Genomic DNA, 20,658 nt, shown 5'->3' on the forward strand with positions numbered 1-20,658 from the left:
GTGTTTACAATTTCTTATCCATGTTGTTTAAATAAACGACTTCCATTTTAATATGTGACACTGCAGAGATATTTTTTGAATCATTTATCGATGCTTTTAGTAAGAATATGTTCATGTTATAGTAGAAATTGGAAGAAAAAAAGTCGATGCAAAAGTTTATTTTGATAGTTCTACCGGAAGTGGTTTCATTTTGACAGCCGAGGCAACAAAATGACGTTGCAGGAGAGATAAACGGAGGAGGAGGCGAGGCAGCGCCGCTCAGCCTGTATCCTGACATTTCTACCTATAATTTTACAATAATGCAGTCTTCCAAGAGGAGCGAGGGCGACTGGCAGGGACTGGTCAGCGAGGTAAGGCGGAAAAATAAACCCCGTGAACAGCTGCTTCAGAGACGGATACCTTTAACAGATGCTCCACCTGGTCCATATGGAACCAGCAGCGGTGTGTCTGATAAACAGACTCATAAACTCATTATCGACACACAGACTCGGCCTCTATTGTCATAAGCAAGGCTTTTATCTATGGCTAAAGATGAAAGCCAATATAGCATGTTACACGAGGGAAACCAGTTCGCTTCCCAGTTACCACCTGTGGGCCCACCTGGTTATCAGGATAATTGAGTGAGGCTGTCGGTGGAGGTATTCATGCATTTTAGCGACTGTGTATTGTAAGGCAACTTTCGAAAGTTTCATACATAAACCGCTTTAATTTAAGTTGATATAATAACTTTATAATTACAAATTTCAAAGCATTTTACTGGGATTGTAGGAAATTATTTGTATTGGTATCAGTGGCGATTCTAAACTAAATGTACCAGGGGAGGCAGGATGGGACCAGTGTTATTTCATGGGGGCACAGAACAAAAAAATGAAACAGAAAAAAAAAAACAGGGCAATATTTCATCATTTAATATATAAAATGAGCCACTGGGGCTGCAGGTTGCAGAGCCCTGATCTTGCAGATGAAAACTGTGGTCCTATCTCAATACAGCTGAAGGTTAAAGTGCGACACTTGAATTTTTTGTGCAGTGTTTTGGTATAATCCTTATTTGAAGATTTTGCTAACATACCCTGTTTTCAGCAAATTATTGCTAATGGACAAAAAAAAGAAAGAAAAGCCCAAAAAACTTCAAAAGACAATTGGAAAGCCTGGAAAACTATGAATCAAGACCACATGAACAGATTACAAGATGGTCTGGCTGCTTAGGAGCTAAATACAAAAGAGCTATGCAGTATCTTGTGGAAGTAAAAATTACCCCCTACCAACTTCATCCATGACAATGCATTTTATTACACCAATTCACTGTTTTCTGTTGTAGTTCCTGGTGTGTAAACGCAAGCTGGAGAGTAAAAAGGAGGCACTGCTCATCCTGTCCAAAGAGCTGGACACCTGTCAACAGGAGAGAGACCAGTACAAGCTAATGGCCAACCAGCTGAGAGAGCACCACCAGGGTCTGAAGAAGAAGTACAGGGAACTTATTGTCAGTTCAACATGCAGAATGAAGCTTTTGTAGATTAATATTTGTAAGGTCGTATATTTTATAAAGAAGGGATAAAAAAGGCTGGGCAGAAATGTGTATTTGAATGCTTTGTTTGTTGGTGTAGTATATTCCTATCGTGTAAATCTATCTTGTTTCAGGATGGGGATCCTTCTTTGCCACCAGAAAAACGTAATCAGGTGAGTTTCATGACTCCACAACAAAGATGATCGAAACTAATTGAAAGGAAACTATTTTTTTTTACACAATTATGATTCAACACAATTCTGCAGTTTTTTGAAATTTCATTTAGTGGCCTTTAAGGCAGAAGTGTTTAGCTAGATTTGATCAGGAAAGCAGTTGTGTCCTGTCTCAATGTTTTATAGGTGGATCTGCTGCTTTTCTTCGACCAATCAAGCGGCCTTGCATTTATCCACCCTGCTTTCCTTCCCCCTTTAGGTGAACCTGGGTCAGCTGTTAAGGGACTCCAGGGAACGAGTGAAACAGCTCACTGAGGAGATGAAGGACCTCACTCAGAGGCTGGCTGAGGCTCAGGGGGACAACAAGGTGCCCCCTCGCATTGATTCATTGAAGCTTTAAACAGAAATGAGAACACATATGTTTGAAGGAATTGAATGCTATGTGTTCTTGCAGCTGCTGAGGATGACCATCACTCGACAGAGGCTGGGGGACGAAGAGGTGGGGGTCCGCCACTTTCCCGCGCATGAACGCGAGGACTTGGTTTCCCAGCTAGAGAGAGCAGGGCGACAGGTGATGTTTTTTCTTAGCTTATAAGCATTTAACACTGTTAATATGCAGGGTTAAAATGTTATTGTCTAGATGTATAATTCATTTGGGCGCTCTGCTTCTCATCCAATGCCCACTGAAGATGAGCCCCAGCCCCTACATCCCCCTCTCAGAATGTACACCGAAAGGATTACTAGAAGGCATTTAAACTGAACTCCACCATTAACCTTTGCGATACTGGGAAACAAGGTTTAGGAGTGTGTTCATAGTTGGATGGGAAAACCAGAATTGGAGCCTCCGCTCTAATTCATCCCAAAGGTGTTCAAGAAGGTTGAGGTCAGGACTCTTTATGCACCTGCAGCCGTGGGAGTGATTGGAACACCAGAATTAATTGATTTGGTGGTGGCACCCGATACTTTTGGTAATATAGTGCATCAGTTGAACACATATTGAAGGCCGCATTTTCTTACCGAGGGCAGTGAGTAGATGAGCAAAAATTACTTTTAATACTCGACTGTCAAAGTGGGTGCGAAACCTCTCCTCTTGTGAATACGAATTATTGCGTAGCCTGTGCAAAACATCCTGTGGCAGATGGCTTCAGTACTACATTAACATGAAATGGCAAAATGTTGAAATGACCCAAACCCGTTTCGCAACCTCTGTTCCTGAATAATAAAAGCAACTTTTGGAGTCTGAGCCAACTTTACTTTAATAACCAAAGCTTTAAAATACATAATTGATGTCTTTTACAGAAAGATTTTACATGTTTGCAGATGGAAGAGATGGAGCACACCATAAAAGCCCTGACAGATGAGTTGCAGGATGTTAAAGCAGAACGCACCGTGTTCATGGAGAAGGCGGACCGGCTAAATGTTGAGCTAAACCACGTTTTAGGGAACCACGAGTCACGCATCATTGATGTGGACGCCCTTTGCATGGAAAACAGGTGAGTGAAAAACGCAGGACGTCTCATTGAATAAGACACAAGTGTTCCTTCAGCTGTGATACTGTTTTAGTTTAAGCTGCTTTCCCCGTGATACTTTATGGAAACATTGGTATAACTCTTGCAGTAGGCTCAGTTAAGTTTAAAAAGCTGCTCACTCAAGGTTTATCATTAATGATACTTTTTCAAACATAGCAAATGTCTACAACCTGGTTGACTTTATCACCATTTTATGATTTATTCAGTTAAACAGCGCCCGATAATTGAGTTTAGGAAAGCCTAAAAAAAAAAAGATATATATTTTTTATTAAAGTATAATAATCTCTCTTTAAAAATGAGGTAAAATCCATCCTTTTTTTTTGAATGAATACATTTATTCAGTGTGTAAAAATAAATAAATAAAATAAAATCCCATTAGGAGATTTTCTTTTTAAAGAAAAGTACTGGTACCTCTACCAATTCCTCCGACACATTTGTAATTGGTGTGTTTTTGCAATTTATCAAGAGTTAATCAGATATTGTAAGGTCCTGTAATTATTAATCCATTACTTTCCCTGGGGAATAAATATGGCATGAAACAAAAGTCCATTTTCCTGTTCCCGTTTAAAGGAAGACAGATTCATGTCGATCTTTGTAGCAGGACAAGTGGTACTTTCCTCATTTTTTTCATACCTGCTATGCGGTACATTAGTAGAATAAATAAAAATGGACATAAAACAACACAACAACTCACGCAAAAGAACAAATATCTCATGTTGTGTTGAATGCTAGGGACAAATCTAAGACCAGAACAGAATTTATTTTATTTTGCCAGTCATACCGGCCACTCAGAGCCTTTCTAGCCTTCATTAAGAGCGTCAATAATTGCTTGTGTAACAAAAATATTTTTAAGCCCCTAATTGTCTCATTAAATTCAGGTCATAAGTCGTTGTAGGATGGAGATGTAGATATTTCAACACTGGGCCACCATGGCTCAGAGTGAAGTAATCGTCTTGCAATCAGAAAACCGTGGGTTCAGTTCTAGCATCCTCTGGTCACATGTCAATGTGCTCTTGGGCAAGGCACTTGACCTTAGTTTGCCTTTTGATGTGGGCATTTTCTGAAAAACATTGATGCTAATACACATGTACTGTGTACTGGTTTGTGTGACTGTGGCTCTAGTCTAAAGTGCTTTGAGTAGTCGGTATGACTGAAAAAGCTCCAAAGTTCTGGTTAAGCGTTTTGACAAGAATTACAGGTTAGTTATTGTGTTGCATGCAGTTCCCCACAGCATCATAGCACCTCTTCCATGCTTAGCAATTCAACCATCTTCCATTCTCCATTGCTGTATCTTATAAACAAGGCAGAAATCAGAAACCTACATTTCTATTTGTAATAAACCAATTTCCTGTTCAATTATTTCTCCTAGTTTTATTATTCTGCTAAATTTCCTTCCTTTTGCAGCACAAAAGTCTGAAAAAGAGATGTTTCTGCAGCTAAACCCTTCATGTGGGCTCTTAGCTGAGGACAAATTCTCATTTGAAGGGTTTTGGAGCATTGATGATCCAAGTAAAGACTTTGGCTCGTTATTTACTAGGTCTGTTCTCATAAAGAGATGGTTCATCACTCTGTTGGGGATGTAGTCGAGTCCGCATGACTGAACCAGATGACAACCGCTGTCCTGGACCATTCAGCTCCTGTTAGTCTACCTGGGCTCTGTTCCTGAGGAACCAAGCGCTTTGATCACTTGCAAGAGTGGTTCCAACTGAGAGGCGTTGTGTCTGGGCAGAGACATTAGCCTAGAATATATATGGTGGGAAACCACCATTATTAAATTATTAAACCAATATTAAATAACCAGTCTTAAGTAAGCAGACCTTTTGTGGTCATCTTTTTAGTCTTTAGCACAAGGAGAGCACACACATACATTAAGGATGCCCATAAGCTCTGAGCTCTGCAGTTTCGCACGTATTGTTCAATCCATCCTTTGTTATGAAACATTAACAAAATAATAGCTATGTGTTATATTTTAGATATTGGTGATTTCTGTAGTTCTTTGCTTTTTGTTGTGGTTTAAACTGCTTAAGTTATTCTAAATGGGACCGCCACGTCTACGGGTCTCCCGCTGTGATAGAACTTGCTTCACATCATGGTGTTTGATTTATTGGAGGTTTTAATACCTACCCTGCTGGATCCTGGTATTTCGAGTTTGTTCTGATTTTGCGTTTTCCTCCTTTTCCTCTCTTACTAACTAACCCACACACATGACTCAGGGAGGTTGCGAGAGGATGGTGTCTTTGTCTAAGTTGCGCCTCCCGTTTTGTTTGTTATATCCGACACATCCATCTTGTCCACCATGTTGTATTTCAGCTTGCATACCCTTGCTCACACACACACAGACACGCACGCACGCACACCCATATATACGTACACATACATACACCCATGATATTGCTGCATTGAGAATTCTTCTGTTTTTTGCTAAATGCCGTTTTATTTGGTATTTTCAGCTGAAAGTTACAAGTTCAGTGATGGAGTTTGTTGACTCGAGTATTTTAACTGTAGATATTCCGCTAATAAACTCTGGTGTGATTTAAAGAGAAGTTGTTTGTGTTTGTTGTTTAGATCTGTGCGGTGCTCGCTGGTTGAGAACGCCGGTCGGATTCACTCCTTCATGTTTTGCTCTATGATACCACACCGCATCCTGGCTGGTACTTGTAGAACAATAATCTACATAAATTGAAAGGGTTTGGCTGTTGATTTCTTATAATCTAATCTAAACGGTAATTTGGTCTTATAATGGTAATTTAGTCGCAAATTATAGTCTTATTAATAATATCCTTGGGCATTTATTAATAGCTATTGATAGCCAAACAAGGCCATTATTTCCCAACAATTCTTTGTACATTTTATTTAAGACTTTAAAAAAAGTCAAATTTTATTATTTTTCTGAAGAAATTTAGATCCATGCTACAAAATAATGATTAGAAGTTCTTTGCTTTTTGTAGCTTTCCTTCTTAAAAAATTGGTAGTAAATGAGTACTTTATAGCATAGTAGTTCACGTAAAGACACACGTCATCACAGTGAGAACCTCACAGATGAACAGATTTCTTTGCAAATATGTGAATTGCTATCACCGTAACAAGATAAATGACTTTTTACACATGGCTTTGGCCCATTATGAAGAAATATAGATACAGTTTGTATTGAGTACCGTTCTAAATGATAAAAGGAGTCACACTGAGTGTGAGTTTCTTGCTCTGGTCTTGCCAGAAAGGCTTTTTTGGTCAAATGTTTACAACTTCCAGAAATTAAAATGGAGCCCAAATCTAGCCTCATGCCACCCTCTAGTGTTACGATCCTCTTTCATTCTTCAAGAGAATAATGCTTAAAATTTATGTTGCAGTATAAAGAGCACAGTTAAGATGGCAGAAAAGTGCAGGTACCAGGGAAACTCTGCAAGAGTAATCACGACGCTTTTGTGCAATAAAACTAAACTAAAAGATATGAGTGTTAAATGTAAGTATTGTTCCATTTATTGACAGCTTCCATTCCACTTCACCACATTAAGGAATAAAATATTCTAGAAATGATGTGGTTGATTTTACCACATCATTAACAGAGCTAATTTCTGTTCATGGCATTTTAGTACTGGTGTTGTTTTCAACGGCTATTATTGTTTAACTTTTTCTTTTTTTCTTTGCTGCATGTTGATGCTAAAATGCCGTCTTCCTGTTATGTATAAACAGTTCTGGTCAGCCATGTTCATGTACTGAATATGGGGATGAATGTCGTTCTAATTTGCAGCTTTTAATTAATTAATGTGAACCATTATTTTTCCATTTTGGAATGATTGTACAGAAAACATTTGAACTAAATAAATAAATAAAAAAACAATTCCACCAATTTACTGTAGGTTTTCTAGGTCAAATGTGGACAAACAGGTGGCCTCAATAAACACAAACACCACAAATGTTTTGATACCTGGGCTTTTAAGCATTCGTTTACAGTTCGAGGACTGTTATGGTTTTGATGATTTGTTAGACCATGATGTGGTTCGGACACCTAATTGTGTTAAAATAACAAGCATCTGAACTTTACTATAGTAAAATAAATAGGTTAGGATATTCAAGAACAACCCAGAAACCCCAAAGGCCTCACTAGTGTCCCCGTCCAGTCAAGCAAGTTTTTCTTAGAGACCTAAGAAGTCTAATTGTCAGATTAGCTGGATGAGTCGTTGTTGTTGTGGGGTTTTTTCGGTTTTGTTTTAGAGCGAGGCTTTAAAACATAAGAACACTGTACCAACTCTCAGCCATGGGGCTGGTAGCATCATGCTAAAGGTCTTTTTCAAAATCAGTAGTATTGGGGCTTTGTAGAAAACATGGGAAATACTTAAGATATAGGAGTAGCTCCAAATTCTTCACCTTAAATTCAATAGACGGTTAAAACCTAGAAACGGTTGGGTGCTCCTGTGATCCCAAACACACATCCAAACGCGTTTTGTTTGTGGATAAAGCTGGCATATATTTAACCTTTTAAACGTCTTATCCTTCAACTGTACCGGAAGGTTGTGCTTAAGAGCTGTAACTATATTAGGAAAGAAAAAGTTAAATAAGCTCTACTAAGAGTCAAAAATCCAGCCAGTGATGCACCAAAAGTTTATTAAAGGTTCCAACATTTTGTGGACATAAACTTTCTTACTGGACTCTACTGTGCAAAAGTTGCCTTCCTGGAAGTAAAATAGAAACAGATTAAGGAAGACTCAAAACCTTTGCACATTAATGAACCCAAACTTTATTTTTTTGTGTTTTGCCTTCTGCCATATTTAGAATGTCCATTTTCAGAGCTTAGGAACGACACGTCTTGCATATAAAGTGCCTCTAGCCATCTGTGCTTTGACACTGATTGCATTTTCAATCACTTTCACGGTAGGTATTTACATGACCGGCTCTCGCAACTTCAGGAGGAGGTGGACCTGCTCAAATCAAACATCATGAAGTACAAGGTAAATGTTTCTGGTGAAGGGTTAACTCGAAAACTGCCTTTTAAGTCCCTGAAGCCCAACAGAATTGCATGTTTTTATGAGAGAAGCTGAATACATTCAAATCGTTCATCAAACTTAGCAGGATAATCTTTGTTGCCTGTTTCTTTTTTTTTTTTTTCTTCTTCACAGACGGCCCTCGAGAGGAGGAAAAACTCCAGCACATACGGGAGATCAAACAGCATTCCCCTTACAGGTGTGCTGTCGGCACAACAAGGTGAAAACACCAACTGTTGAGCTCCCTTTAAACGCAGACATAAAACACATCAGAGCTGATCATCTGGAAAGTGTAAAAAGCCGGTAAAACTGCACCTGTCACCTTAGTTTTTATCTTACAGATTTGATCAGGTATTTTCATTGTCATCAGTAAAAGAAGTTAGGTTTCCCGTCTCAAACCGGGTTTTTACTTAATTATTTAATAACTTGTGTTTTGTCGATCCTTCAAGCCACCCCACAGACACCAACTGTGTTTTTAATTATATTCTCAGTGGTGCAGAGTGCCACTGGCAGGGAAATGAGGCTGCCATGATGACTGACAGTCGCTGGCAGAAGCAGCACAGTGGGTTCTGGAGTTAAAGTTAGGGAAGTGTCACCTAGCAGACAGCTGTTTCTAACACTCTGTCTCTGTCTTGCGCTTGTCATGCTGTTCCCCCCCCCCCCTCTCTCATTCTGTCAGTCTGTTTGTTCTGATGTCTACTTTTAAAGGTTTTTTTAAAAGTTTTGTTGATACATTATTGTTAGATTGTGGCCTAGTCCCATATACTCCCCCCTCTGCTTCAGAAAATTGTAGGTTTATCTGTTTCTATCCGATTTTCTCTCCCCTTAAAGCCCTTTTTCTTCCATTCTTAGTCCAGGAGATGCTCCTGGAGGAGCAGGGCTGCAGCTTGCCTGCCACACCTCAGTCCATCTGTGACCTCAAGTCACTTGCCACTGCTCTGCTGGAAACCATCCACGAGAAGAACCTGGTCATCCAGCATCAGAGGCACTCCAACAGGTAAAATGTCTTGCAAAAGTTTCTTGACCTATTCCGCATTTGGTCACCTAGTAATCTTGAACTTCAGTATATTTTAAATATTGTATATTTTATTGTTTTGTTGTAGTTACGTGGCTCATGGCTCACGTTAGTCAGACTGAACAGAGTGTTTAAAGAGTTTTCAAGTCTTGCTACAGATTCTCAGTTTAGGTCTGACCTTTGGCCAGGCAACTCTAATACTCAAATATGCTTTGATCTCTAGACAATCTGCATCAACTCTGTAAAGCTTCCCTGGCCCTGCTGAAGAAAAGCTTCCCCACAGCATGATGCTGCCACCACCATGTTTCACCATGGGGAGGGTGTATTCAGAGTGATGTATAGTATTAGTTTGGCATGTAGGTTAAAACCCTAACCCTACCTGGTTGGTGGTGAACCTTGTTCTTGCCAGACCTCCATACAGACCAGATTAATGGAGAGCAGAACTAATGGTCATAGAGTTACCATGGGCCTCTTGGCTGCTTCACTGATTAATGCTGTGATGGACTGATCAGTGCTTCATGACATGCATAAAGCTTGGTATATTATTTTTTTATGTAACCTTGCTTTAGGCAATTGGTTGCTCTGCAAATTATTTTCTAGTTTATAATCAGGAGGCTGAATACAAAGCCACAGCACACCGTTAAGATTTTATTTGTAAAACAAAAAATGTTGAAAACAGTATAATATTTTCCCTCTGCCTTACAGCATAAAACAGTTTTCTCAAGCTCTACCAGTTTCCCCATAGTCTTGATAAAACGTCAGTCTTATGTTTTATTTGTAACACCGCTCCTGAAATGGTTTCAGTAATTACTGTTCCTTCAGTCCTCCTCCTCAAAGACAAACACTCTGCAAAGGCAGGCAAAGATAGAACCTTACCTCTTATATCCCTTCTGCAGGATCCTGGGAAACAGAGTTGCAGACTTGGAAAGGAAGTTGAAGACCTTGGAGGTTTCAGGATTGTGGTGTTTACCAGGTTGGTTGAAAAAAAAAAAGCATAAGAAATGGGTTATACTGTACTCAATACTAAAGTCGTACAGCGAGCAGTCTGTCACCGCTATTTACGCTGTTGTTACTAGACTGAATGTCGCCAGTTTGGGTTGGTGGACTAATTTCTACTTTAGTTTTTAAAATAAAAAATGATAAATATGCATGAAAGGACATTTTCAAGTATCCCTAAATATAGATTTCAGCCTCTTTATGTTTTCACTCCTTTGCTAAGACAGACATCACTGAGAACGCGGAGTCTCAACCACACCATAAGCAAACACAGCTGTGTGGCTGTTCAGGTTTGTCCTGTGTTTTAACCGGACCTCAGCTGATCTCCTGTCACCATCACAGATAACGGAGGACAGAGCACCATCAGCATTAGGACTTAGTCAGTCAGTCTACACAATGTTTTAGGCCAACAGCCTTTTTCAATCGGTCCACTTACATCCACTACATAAACGTGTTCTTGTCCAGCCTTGTTTGCTCAAAAGGTAATAATTTAAAAAGGCTTCAATTACTTTTATTGTAATAATTATTAGGAATGGGATTTTTTTGTTTCACCGGCTGGATACTTAAATTAAAATTTGGATTTTTTTCTTGCATTTTGTTATTGTGAGATTATGCACTGAAATAAACAAGGAATTTATTAAATATTTATTTATTTATTTTTACACATTTTTAGCAGGGATGCCAGTGAAGGTGGGGGGAGCCCCATTTATTTCACCTAAAACAGCCCAGCCAGCCTGGGCTGTTTTAGGTGAAATAAATGGGGCTCCCCCCACCTTCAATGGTAGCCTGAAATGTTTATGTAGATGGTCAAAATAACATTTACATAACTGACTAAATGTAGGTTTTTCCAACAAAATGATGCATTTTAATAAAATAAAGAATTAGTCACTATATTTCAATTAATTATTTAGAAGTAATTATTAATTTGGCTGTAGTTTTTTTGTTTTTGTTTGTGTTTGTGTAAAATATATGTTGGTTAACTATGGATTCCCAAATATTCTGCATGTTTTGTGTTGATATTTATCTATATATCAATAAGGTTTTGTATTTACAACGTTGTTACCTCTCTGTCTTTCTCCTCTGGCCACATCTCAGGCTTGACCTACCACGTGTCCGTGGGAATTGGGAGTACGTATTCCTTCTGCCCCACTTAGACCATCCATGCCCCCACCCCCTCCTCTGTTTGTCATGCCAGAACAAATCTGGGCAGACGCCCAGAAAACATGCCACCTTGTGCCCACCTTTTACCATGTGTCGACTCCATTGACCACAAGCTCATGTGTCTGTTCATGATACCACTGACACAACGAGACCATGTCAGCAGCACACACCCATCGTGTTGTTCCAGCTGGCCTGTTCCCCATATTACAGATGAGGGTGGGGTGGTGCTAGCAAAAGTATTCACACTGCTTAATGTTTTTTCACATTATGTCACGTTACCATTACAGCCTTTAATATATATTTGTGGGATTTTATGTGAGAGGAAACACGAAGTTCATAGTTGTGTACAGAAATAAAAGGATGCAGGATTTTAAAATCTTTTAGCAATATTAAAAAGTTTCAGGTGAACCTCGGCCAAAGTCTCATGTCAGCTGATTTATTTCCAGGATTGCCGTGTATTTGGTTCTATTCATCTTCCCATCACATCTGATTAGTTTCCCTGTCCTTTTGAAGAACATCATCCCCACATAATGATGCTGCCTCCAGCATGTTTCAAGGTGGGGGATGATGTTTTCACAGTAATATGTAGTGTTAGTTATTTTTGCCGGACAGCCTTTTTGCACGTAATTAAAAAAATAGTTCAGTTTTTAGTCTCATCTGACTAGACTATGTTCTTTTACATGTTGGTTGTGTCCCCTACATGGCTTGAGGCAAACTGGGAACGAGACTTCCCTTGCCTGACCTGCTATGTTAGATAGATGGCCATGCATTCTGCATACTGTTGAAATGTTCGTATGACTGGTGTATTGTTTTATCTGACCCTGGTTTAAACGTCTCCACATTGTTCTTCCAGAACTGTCTGTGTTCCTTGGTCTTCTTCATGATATTTGTTCATTAACTTTCACTAACAAACCTCTGAGGTCTTCACAGAACTGCTGGAAATCCACTGAGATTAAATTACACACATGTGGACCACTAAGGCGACTTTTAAAGGCAGTTTATTGCATTGTGTCTTATTTAATGGTAGAGTACAGGGGGATGAATACAATTGACAAATCTGCACTACTTTGTGTTGATCCTTTACATAAAATCCCAGTGAAATACATCAAGGTTTGTGGTTGCAAAGTGACAAAAAGTTAAAAATGTCAAGGGGTATGAAGACTTTTACAAGGCAGTTTATTTCTTATGTTGAGGTTGATCAGAAGGCTTTATAAAACGTAATTTTTAACGTTATTTACAGTTCATTTAAAAGCCCCTCTAAAGCCTTTTTGTAAACTATCTAATCAGATCAAATTAAGAGCATTATTTTTTTTTACTTGAAGTAAAAACTACATCACATGTTTTGGGGTCAAAAAATAAAAAAAAAATGAATAAAAAGAAATAGCTATTCAATGTCTGTAAACAAATCCTGAAATAAAAGGAAAATACAGCAAATAATATCTAAAGCAGCGTCTTAAATCGAGTTGGCAGTGTAAGTCCAGGTGAACCAACTTCTTCACAAGAAAAACACTTCCCTCCTTTTTCCACTGGAGGGCGATGTTACTTTATCTACCAACCAGTCTGAAAGGTGGAGGGGCTGTGGCTGGATGGCGTTGCGCTGACATGAGAGCGTCATTCTCTCTGCCATAAAACTGACAAGCATCCATTACTGAAAATGATTGCCCACATTACAAACACATTTAGGGGAATGTGCCGTTATTAGGGAATTTGTAGGCGAGGGCCCAGAGTGCCTGACGAGCACGCTGTCCACCACAGTTAGGGAGACAAGGATATAGAGAAAGAGAGGCGAGCGTCTGTGGCCTTGATGTGATGGGACGTCGGGCTGATGGATATTAAAGGCAAACAGGATAGAATGGAGGGCCTTGGCTGCCTACCTGAAGCCCGGAGAACACGGGAGGCGACTACATTGTCTACGGATGAGAGACAGCAGAAAACAATAACAATGACATCGATGTAGTGAGTTAGATGAAGTTGAGATTGATAGGCTCTCGCAGTTCACCTATAACTTCATGCTAAATAAGTGCAAGCTGAACTGTAACGCTGCAAAGGAAAGCCTTGAAGGGTCCGTCAGACTAGAAACTACACCTACACAGCTTTGTTTTAGCTTACTGACAGACTTCAGCTGCTCAAGTGACATGTTTTAAGTGACAAAGAATGTTTCACAGCTACAAAGGGCTGCATTCTGGACGATGTTTGTGCCTGAGTGAGCTCTTTTATCTGTTTTTGGTTTTCAATATTTTGATGTATTATTCATAAATATGGCTTAGTGAGGTATTACTTTATTATAACGACGTTGCTTTGTCGCTGGATAATGGTATTAGTGAATTCTGTGTTTGAAAATCATTGGTCCGGTCAAAGTAAACTGTATGGCTTGGTCGTTAGAAACGCAGGACTAGCCACGCTAGTCTTGAGGTCAAGGTTACAACTGACCTGGAAATGGTCATTGCTTAATTCACTGAAATCCTTTTGACACCTTACAAATATAAACAATGCTTTCCAAAAAACAAACGGAGATAACTGTACCCTGCTAACGCCAATTAAAGATTGGTAGGGGCTGCTGTGCTGTAAGGTTCCTAACTGGAGCGAAGTGCACACACCTAAACTTCACTCCCTCTAAAACATGTGGACACAACACTACACCAGGTTGAAATTGCACAAAATGGGAGGCTTGGCAGTAAACTGCTCTTTCCAGAAACATACAGTCACAGGATTATTCTTATGTCACTGATTCAAATACAGTTATTGTTTGTTTCCTCCTCCAAAGAAAGGCTGAAACGAATGGTGGAGGTACAGAAACCTCCTGTATTAATCGGGAAATAATGCAGAGCGTAAGGAAGCATCATCTTCATCGGTGTAACAAGATAATCAAGAATGCAACAGGAAAAACAACAGAGATTTTCCTAAGTTTCCACGATCCATGATGTTTAAACGGTTGCGGAGGTTCTGCTGGCTATAGCGGGTCTCAGTCTGTTGCAGTAATTTGGCTTTAAACAGCTTAATGAAGGAAATGAAGGAACTGTTCGGTAAGAGGGCTTCTTTTAACAGGTAAAGAAGGATGTTGAGAGAGCCTCAGTCAATCAAAGGTGAAGACAGGGTTATGCAACTTGGTCTCACAGCAAAACATACAACTGTCAGAAGATTAAAATCTTTAGTTTCATACTAATACATGCCAATGCAGTATATGGTCTGGATAATGTGTATCTTTATATCCCGCTGTAGAAAGTGTAATAATTCATCTCATCACAATGTTCTATGAAATGATGCCATCATGGACAACTGCACTGAGAAGCTAAGACTATTCTAGCAGAGTAACATCTTCCACTCACTTTTTAAACATTTTTTTTATTAAAGATTAAGAATGTCTAAAGCTATAAAGTTTCGGCTGGATTTTAAACACACAAACTAAGCAAGCCGGCTTTTTCTGTCTTCGCTGACTGTTTTCACCACGACAATGTCCCAAAAATATTTTTATCAATGCTTCAAAATTTTCTCCATTACATTTCAGGTCATTTTAAGTTTGGGGAGTTGATGGGAGTCTTTATTCATGATGTTCATTGTTTTTTAATGTATAATTATCTAGTTTTTACTGTCTAAATTAGGGGTCAGTTACCTTTACAGTTTAAGATTTCCCTTTCTGCCCTCACTTCCACTAAATACAATCGGCTTGAGCTGCAAAATTGACATGACTCTTGGAGCAACGAGAACATAAATATGTTTTATAAATATATATTATATAAATATATATTATATAAACAATGTGCTTGTTTTATGGTGAAATTAAATAACATCTTATCTCCAAGTTTTGGTTTTAAGTGAAAGTGAAACATCAAACTTGTGCAATCCGGGGGAAAAAAAGGCAAAAAATATAAAAATAAATTAAGCAGATTATATGCAGCCTGATGTAATTAATGAAACATCATTTAAAAGCAAAAATAAACCAAGGATTAAAGACAAAATTAAACAAAAATGTTTCTCAAAAAATAAAAGGGGTTTTAACTGCACTTTCTGAAAATGGCTTAAATGATCTGGGCTTTTATTTATTTTTTGTTGTTTTAATGTGTTAAATGTTAGGAGCTTTTTACACAAAACAACAACTTTCAATGTCTTTAACCAAATTTTAAAATCGAGACAGTGGTGTTCTGTTTGGCATTTTGGTAGATTGTTTTTCTCATAGCTTTAATTATTATTTTTTTAGTTTTGAATTTAAAGCAACATTTTCTTCATTCTGATAAGAACAAAATGTTTTCCCAAATCAGTTACCGTAAATTTTCTCCTTTCACTTATTTCGATGCTTCAAATTATCATGAATCTGAGTTCAGTAGCTTTACTGTCATCTGAAGAGCAATGCTGCTTTAACAGATTAGTGAAAATAATCGTGTAAAACACAATAATAGCATTTAATTCACCTTTTGAATGACGACGACTTTTTAAAACGTATTTTATAATAAGAAATAGTGCTCATCCAAATTGCTACAGCAGTAAAAGAGACAAATCAAACACTGGATCCAGTGTTTTTCACCAATGCTGGCAATTTGCATTTTGTCCCATAAGATCTCACTTTAAAGGTCACGTTCTGTTTTTGAGTTTCTTTCTCTTTTGTAATACAAGAAAACCCCCAAACCCTCCGTTAATAACGTTATTCTCTCCCTCAGAAGACGGCAGCTGAGCTGTCTCAGCCGCCTTGTTTTGTGGCCCAGGCTTTTCTTCCATTATTTGTTTACATCTACATGCAGCAGATTTGCATAATGCCTGCCTTCTGGCTAAGTTCGCACAACTGGAACAAAGACAAAAAAAAAAAACAAGTGCACTTTGTGGTTTTTAACCAGTCTGAGATTTTTTTGGAAACGGGGCCAAGAAAAACTCAAGAAGTACTGTAATGATAGAAGAAAAAGAAGGATAAACAAGTTTTTTAATGCTAAATTGTACAAATTTGTACAGATTTTCTACCCACCATCCATCGTCCATCAACTCTCACCCTTCCCTGCTGAAGAAAATCATCCCCACAGTATACTGAGAATGGTGTGTTCAGGGTGGAGTGAGGTGTTGTTTTTTTTTGCCAAAGTTTGCATACAAACTTTGATTAGTCTTATTCTTTAAAGGCATTTTTTCTGCCTTGTTTTTGTGTTTTTTCTGTGCTTGTTTCACGTCAAAGCCTCACATTTCAACACACACTCGCTCACACACACTCGCCAGAGTAGTCTGAGTTTTGCCTTGCTCAGAGTTTCTGTAAAGCGGCAGGCTACACGTGCATGCTCCTGCGCTTGTGTTTATGTGCGTATACAACTGTGTTTATGACGTCTGGAATATGGTGTACAGTCCCTTTCGAGGAGCATATGGTGTCAGCCTAAAAGGCGTCCAGCCATCACTAATGAAGATGGATGACAGGGAGCCGAATCCTCTTTCTGTGAGTGCTGCATTGCATACGTGAGTGCGTGTTTGTATACTGTGTGGGGAAAAAAAGAAAGAAAAAAAATGTCTTAAATGTGCTTCATCCATTCCATCATGTCCTAAAAGCCACTTTTCTGCCATCATGTTTGATGTGACAGTAACTGAGGTTGGGGTGTTTCTGTCTTGGAACTTATCTTACAGGAATCAGGGACAATACGGTGTTTAATGAAAATCTCCAGCCGGAGCTTCGTCCAACGTGTGCCACGTCTTTGCCAAACACGCAGCCTCTCAAAGGTAAGTGTGTAACTGTGCGTACCTTCTACTGATGAGATCCCCCCCACCCACCCCCCCAATCCCTGGTATTCACACAGCAATTAACTACAGTGTAGAGAAACACTTCCTTCTGTCTCCCGTGTTTAACCTGAGTCCTTCCCCTTCCCGCCTCCACGCCTCTCAGCCTGTTATTGGTGCAAGCTGCCCAAATGCCATGGCATTTTGGAAGCGGATTCTCGCCCACTGACATTCAGAAACTTCTGCCATGTTCTCTTTTAAGAGAGGGTGGAGGAGATGCCATAAATATGGATGCCACTTGCAGTAATGTTGCCTTTTTTTCTTGCCATGTTTTTGCCTCTGTGTGTGTCTGTGTATAAACTGTGGCTGGGACTCTGCGTGCAGTCTTTAACCTTTTTGCCTGAACATCCACAAATATGGGTCAGTAAGACCCTAAGAGAGAGTGTGCATATATTCAGGGAAGAAGCAGAACTAAGCTGTTGCCATTACTCAGACGGAGGCGTCATACTTGTTTCAACTCCACCTGCCTGGAGGCACTGCTGCTATATTTAGCCTGTTTCTGTCAAATACAGTGTCTTACATATTTATTCCTACCTGTTGAACGTTTTCACATTTTGTCATATTGAGATCACAAACTTAAGTGTGATTTTTGGGATTGTATGTGATAGACCAGGGGTGTCCAAAGTGCGGCCTGGCAGCCATATGCGGCCCGTGGAATAATTTTGTGCGGCCCTTAACTGCAGCTCAAAATTGATGTAACCCTGATGTAACCCAAATAGTTTTCTTATTGCCGAGACTAATTTCTTTTTTAGTTTTTTCAATTGAATCCAAAATAATTTGCAAACTGGGTTCCTTTCTTATATGACGGCAGACGTGCCAAACCCTTTCTTTCGGATCTACAATGATTTACACATCCCTTTTAATACAAAAATAATAACTACTTTATTTGCTTAATGAAATCATTGCATGCTTAGCCTGTTGTTGGTCAGATAAAAAAGGGCACAATAAGGGAAATCATATGTTTGCCCCATGAGTAATTTCGACTTGACCGTTTTGGCCCATGTGGCAAAACGTTTGGACACCCCTGTGACAGACCAACACAAAGTACTGCATGATTAGGAATGAAAGGGATGCAGGGTTTCCCAGATTTTATGCAACTAAAAATCTGAAAACTTTGGTGTGCTTTCATACTCTGACCCCCCTTTGGCAGTGCAAGCAGTTGCTTTCAGAAGAATTGGTCTTAATTAGTAAATTGTGTACCTAGCTACTCTTTGAAGACCTTAGGGGTTTGTTGGAGAACATTGTGGCATCATGAAGACCAAGGAGCACAGCAGACAGGTGAGGGATGAAGACGTGGAGATCTTTAACCCTCCCACAGTCCTGGCTAAGCGCTAGTACAGAGCGAGGCAGATGTCACAGGAGGCGCCAGAAAGAACTGCACGCGGGGTTGCTCTGACCCCGCAGGACCAAAAATCTAGGGCAGTGGTCGGAAATGTGATGTGGAGGGCGCCTTGCAGCCCGGCATGTGGGAAAACCACGAAAGAGACGGGAAAACTCGAGTAGCGCACACGGGTTCTGTGTGACCCCTCCAGGACTGCGGCAGGGTTAAAGAAGTTTAGGTTATAAACCAATATCCTAAGCTGTAAAACATCCCACAGAACACTGTTCAGTCCATTGAATACAAATAAATGCCTCATTTTTTTGTATTATTTGTAAAACCACGAATTACAATTAGGTGCTACTTTCTAGTGTTGTATCCCATAAATGCACAATAAAATCTGTTTGTGCTTGTAAAGTGGAAAAAATGTGAATAGGTTCAGGTGGTATGAAAACTTTTGTCAGGCACTGTATGAAACTAAGATAACTTTATACAGCTAATTAAAAGTGAAACATTAGCATTGCTTTTTACATATTTAATTTGTTTGTTTTGCACATCATAGACTTGGTTTTGAAAATATTTGTTACTACGGTAAATAAATTAATAATTAGTATAAAGCTAAATTGTAGTTGTTGTGAAAGATTCAGTACACCGTAGTTGTTTTTTTAATTAATGTGTGATGTCGGTTGTTTTACAGCACAGATGATCCCCTCATTAACACCATCAGGGCAAAATGAGGCGCAAGTGTTTGTTTTCTGATCTTGGATTTGGCTGCAGCTCAAGTCAGCTATTACAATGACCAATCACCTCAATTCTTTTCTTCTCCCACTTCTGTCAGATGACAGAAGTTCACATGAATCATCTTGGGAGTGCCGCACCGCTGGCAGTGACCTTGGCACAGATGGCGCCAGCAGGGAGGACGCACCTGCACAGCTCAGCGGCCCGGATCCCTTCGCAGGCGTGGAGACGGGTGGGATTGACGGGAGAGAGGGAGAAATTGTGACCCTGAGAGACGATCCCGAGCTGGAGGATGGACGGAGTCCAGTGGAGGAGGCAGGGCGTGAGGAGAAGGGAGGAGAGGATGAGGAGCTGGGTTCTTCTGTGGAGGAAGGAGAAGAAGCAGCTCTGGCACTGGATCTCCGTCCAACTGAGTCAAAGCTTCAGTGGCTTTCCATCGCACAGACTTCTATCAGTTATTCAGGGGTTCCCTGCCAGGACAGTGAGTCTAATGATGCACTTGAACATGAAGAAGCCTCAGCATCAATTCCAGAGAGCTAGGTCAGGCTGGGGTGGGTAACACTGAGCGGGACATTTACTGCACCTGGCATGATCTAATGTCATGAAAAAATAGGAAAACTTCTCTTTTTTGTCGTAGTTATTGATGATTACATTAATCATCCCTAGTTGGATCCCCACTGCTTAGCCTCTGCTCATTAACTTCCTTCCACACTGAGCAGCTTCGCTTTCAGTCAATAAAACAGAGAAAACACTTTTTTCCCCCCAGATGCAGCTGACAAAGCCAGAGGTGCACTCTGCATCTAGACTAGCCTGTTGTTGCGCTACAGCAGAAAATCTTCCTATCAGTAGAGCTGCAAACTGGATGCCCTGCAAAAAAAAACCAAGTGATCAACTTGTGTCCTATTCTGTCTTGTCGCGTTCCCTTTTGAGGAGATAATCCCAGTTGTTTGCTTTATTCTTCTCAATGTTAAGGAATGCCAATGAACTTAATGCTGCATTTTTTTTAGGGGGACTTCCAAAGGGGATTTCAAATTGCTGGTGTCCCAAAACTGGTAATGTATGTGTGATAGATACTTTTGAATTTATTGTTTCACCTTAATTCTGTTAATCTGTTCATTTAAATCTCGCCTAGTTTTTTGGATGTGACTAAATGTGCCTTACATGTCAAAATATTTAACATTGATAAATATAAATTTATAAAAAGAGTTTTATTGTTGGTTAGGGTGCAGAAACTTGGGATTTATTAGTTTTCTTGCTACTAAACTGAGATTTTTGTCTTATATTTGTCCAAAAAAAAAAATCACTTTCTATTGTCACATTAAAATAAAAGGAATAGAATAGGCATTTTATTGTCTCAGTTGAGAGATTTTGCACATCATTGCCCATTCAAATCATCTTTATAAATAAAATTAAAACGTATCTCAAGCCGAACAAATTTTAACAGCAGATAACATGAAGACAGAGTTGACATCAACAACAGCCTCTGCCACCCGTGGATCGTTAGGA

General features: G+C 39.5%; 1 protein-coding gene across 2 annotated transcripts; it reads left to right on the forward strand.

Annotated features, from left to right (window-relative positions):
- The first annotated feature begins 202 nt into the window (after positions 1-202).
- On the forward strand, positions 203-20,496 carry ccdc149a (coiled-coil domain containing 149a). 2 transcript variants are annotated; one of them, XM_047384953.1, is made up of 13 exons: positions 203-350; positions 1,319-1,480; positions 1,639-1,677; positions 1,937-2,044; positions 2,132-2,248; positions 2,998-3,170; positions 8,080-8,152; positions 8,321-8,405; positions 9,038-9,182; positions 10,097-10,173; positions 11,292-11,324; positions 16,947-17,039; positions 19,253-20,496. In XM_047384953.1, the coding sequence occupies exons 1-13, from the start codon at positions 300-302 to the stop codon at positions 19,690-19,692; spliced, it is 1,596 nt and encodes a 531-aa protein (XP_047240909.1). In that variant the 5' UTR covers positions 203-299; the 3' UTR covers positions 19,693-20,496. The 2 variants fall into 2 exon arrangements, with proteins under 2 accessions (XP_047240909.1, XP_047240911.1); XM_047384955.1 differs by lacking the exon at positions 11,292-11,324.
- The last annotated feature ends 162 nt before the right edge of the window (positions 20,497-20,658 follow it).

Source organism: Girardinichthys multiradiatus, chromosome 14 (genome assembly GCF_021462225.1).
Source record: "Girardinichthys multiradiatus isolate DD_20200921_A chromosome 14, DD_fGirMul_XY1, whole genome shotgun sequence".
NCBI lineage: Eukaryota > Metazoa > Chordata > Actinopteri > Cyprinodontiformes > Goodeidae > Girardinichthys > Girardinichthys multiradiatus.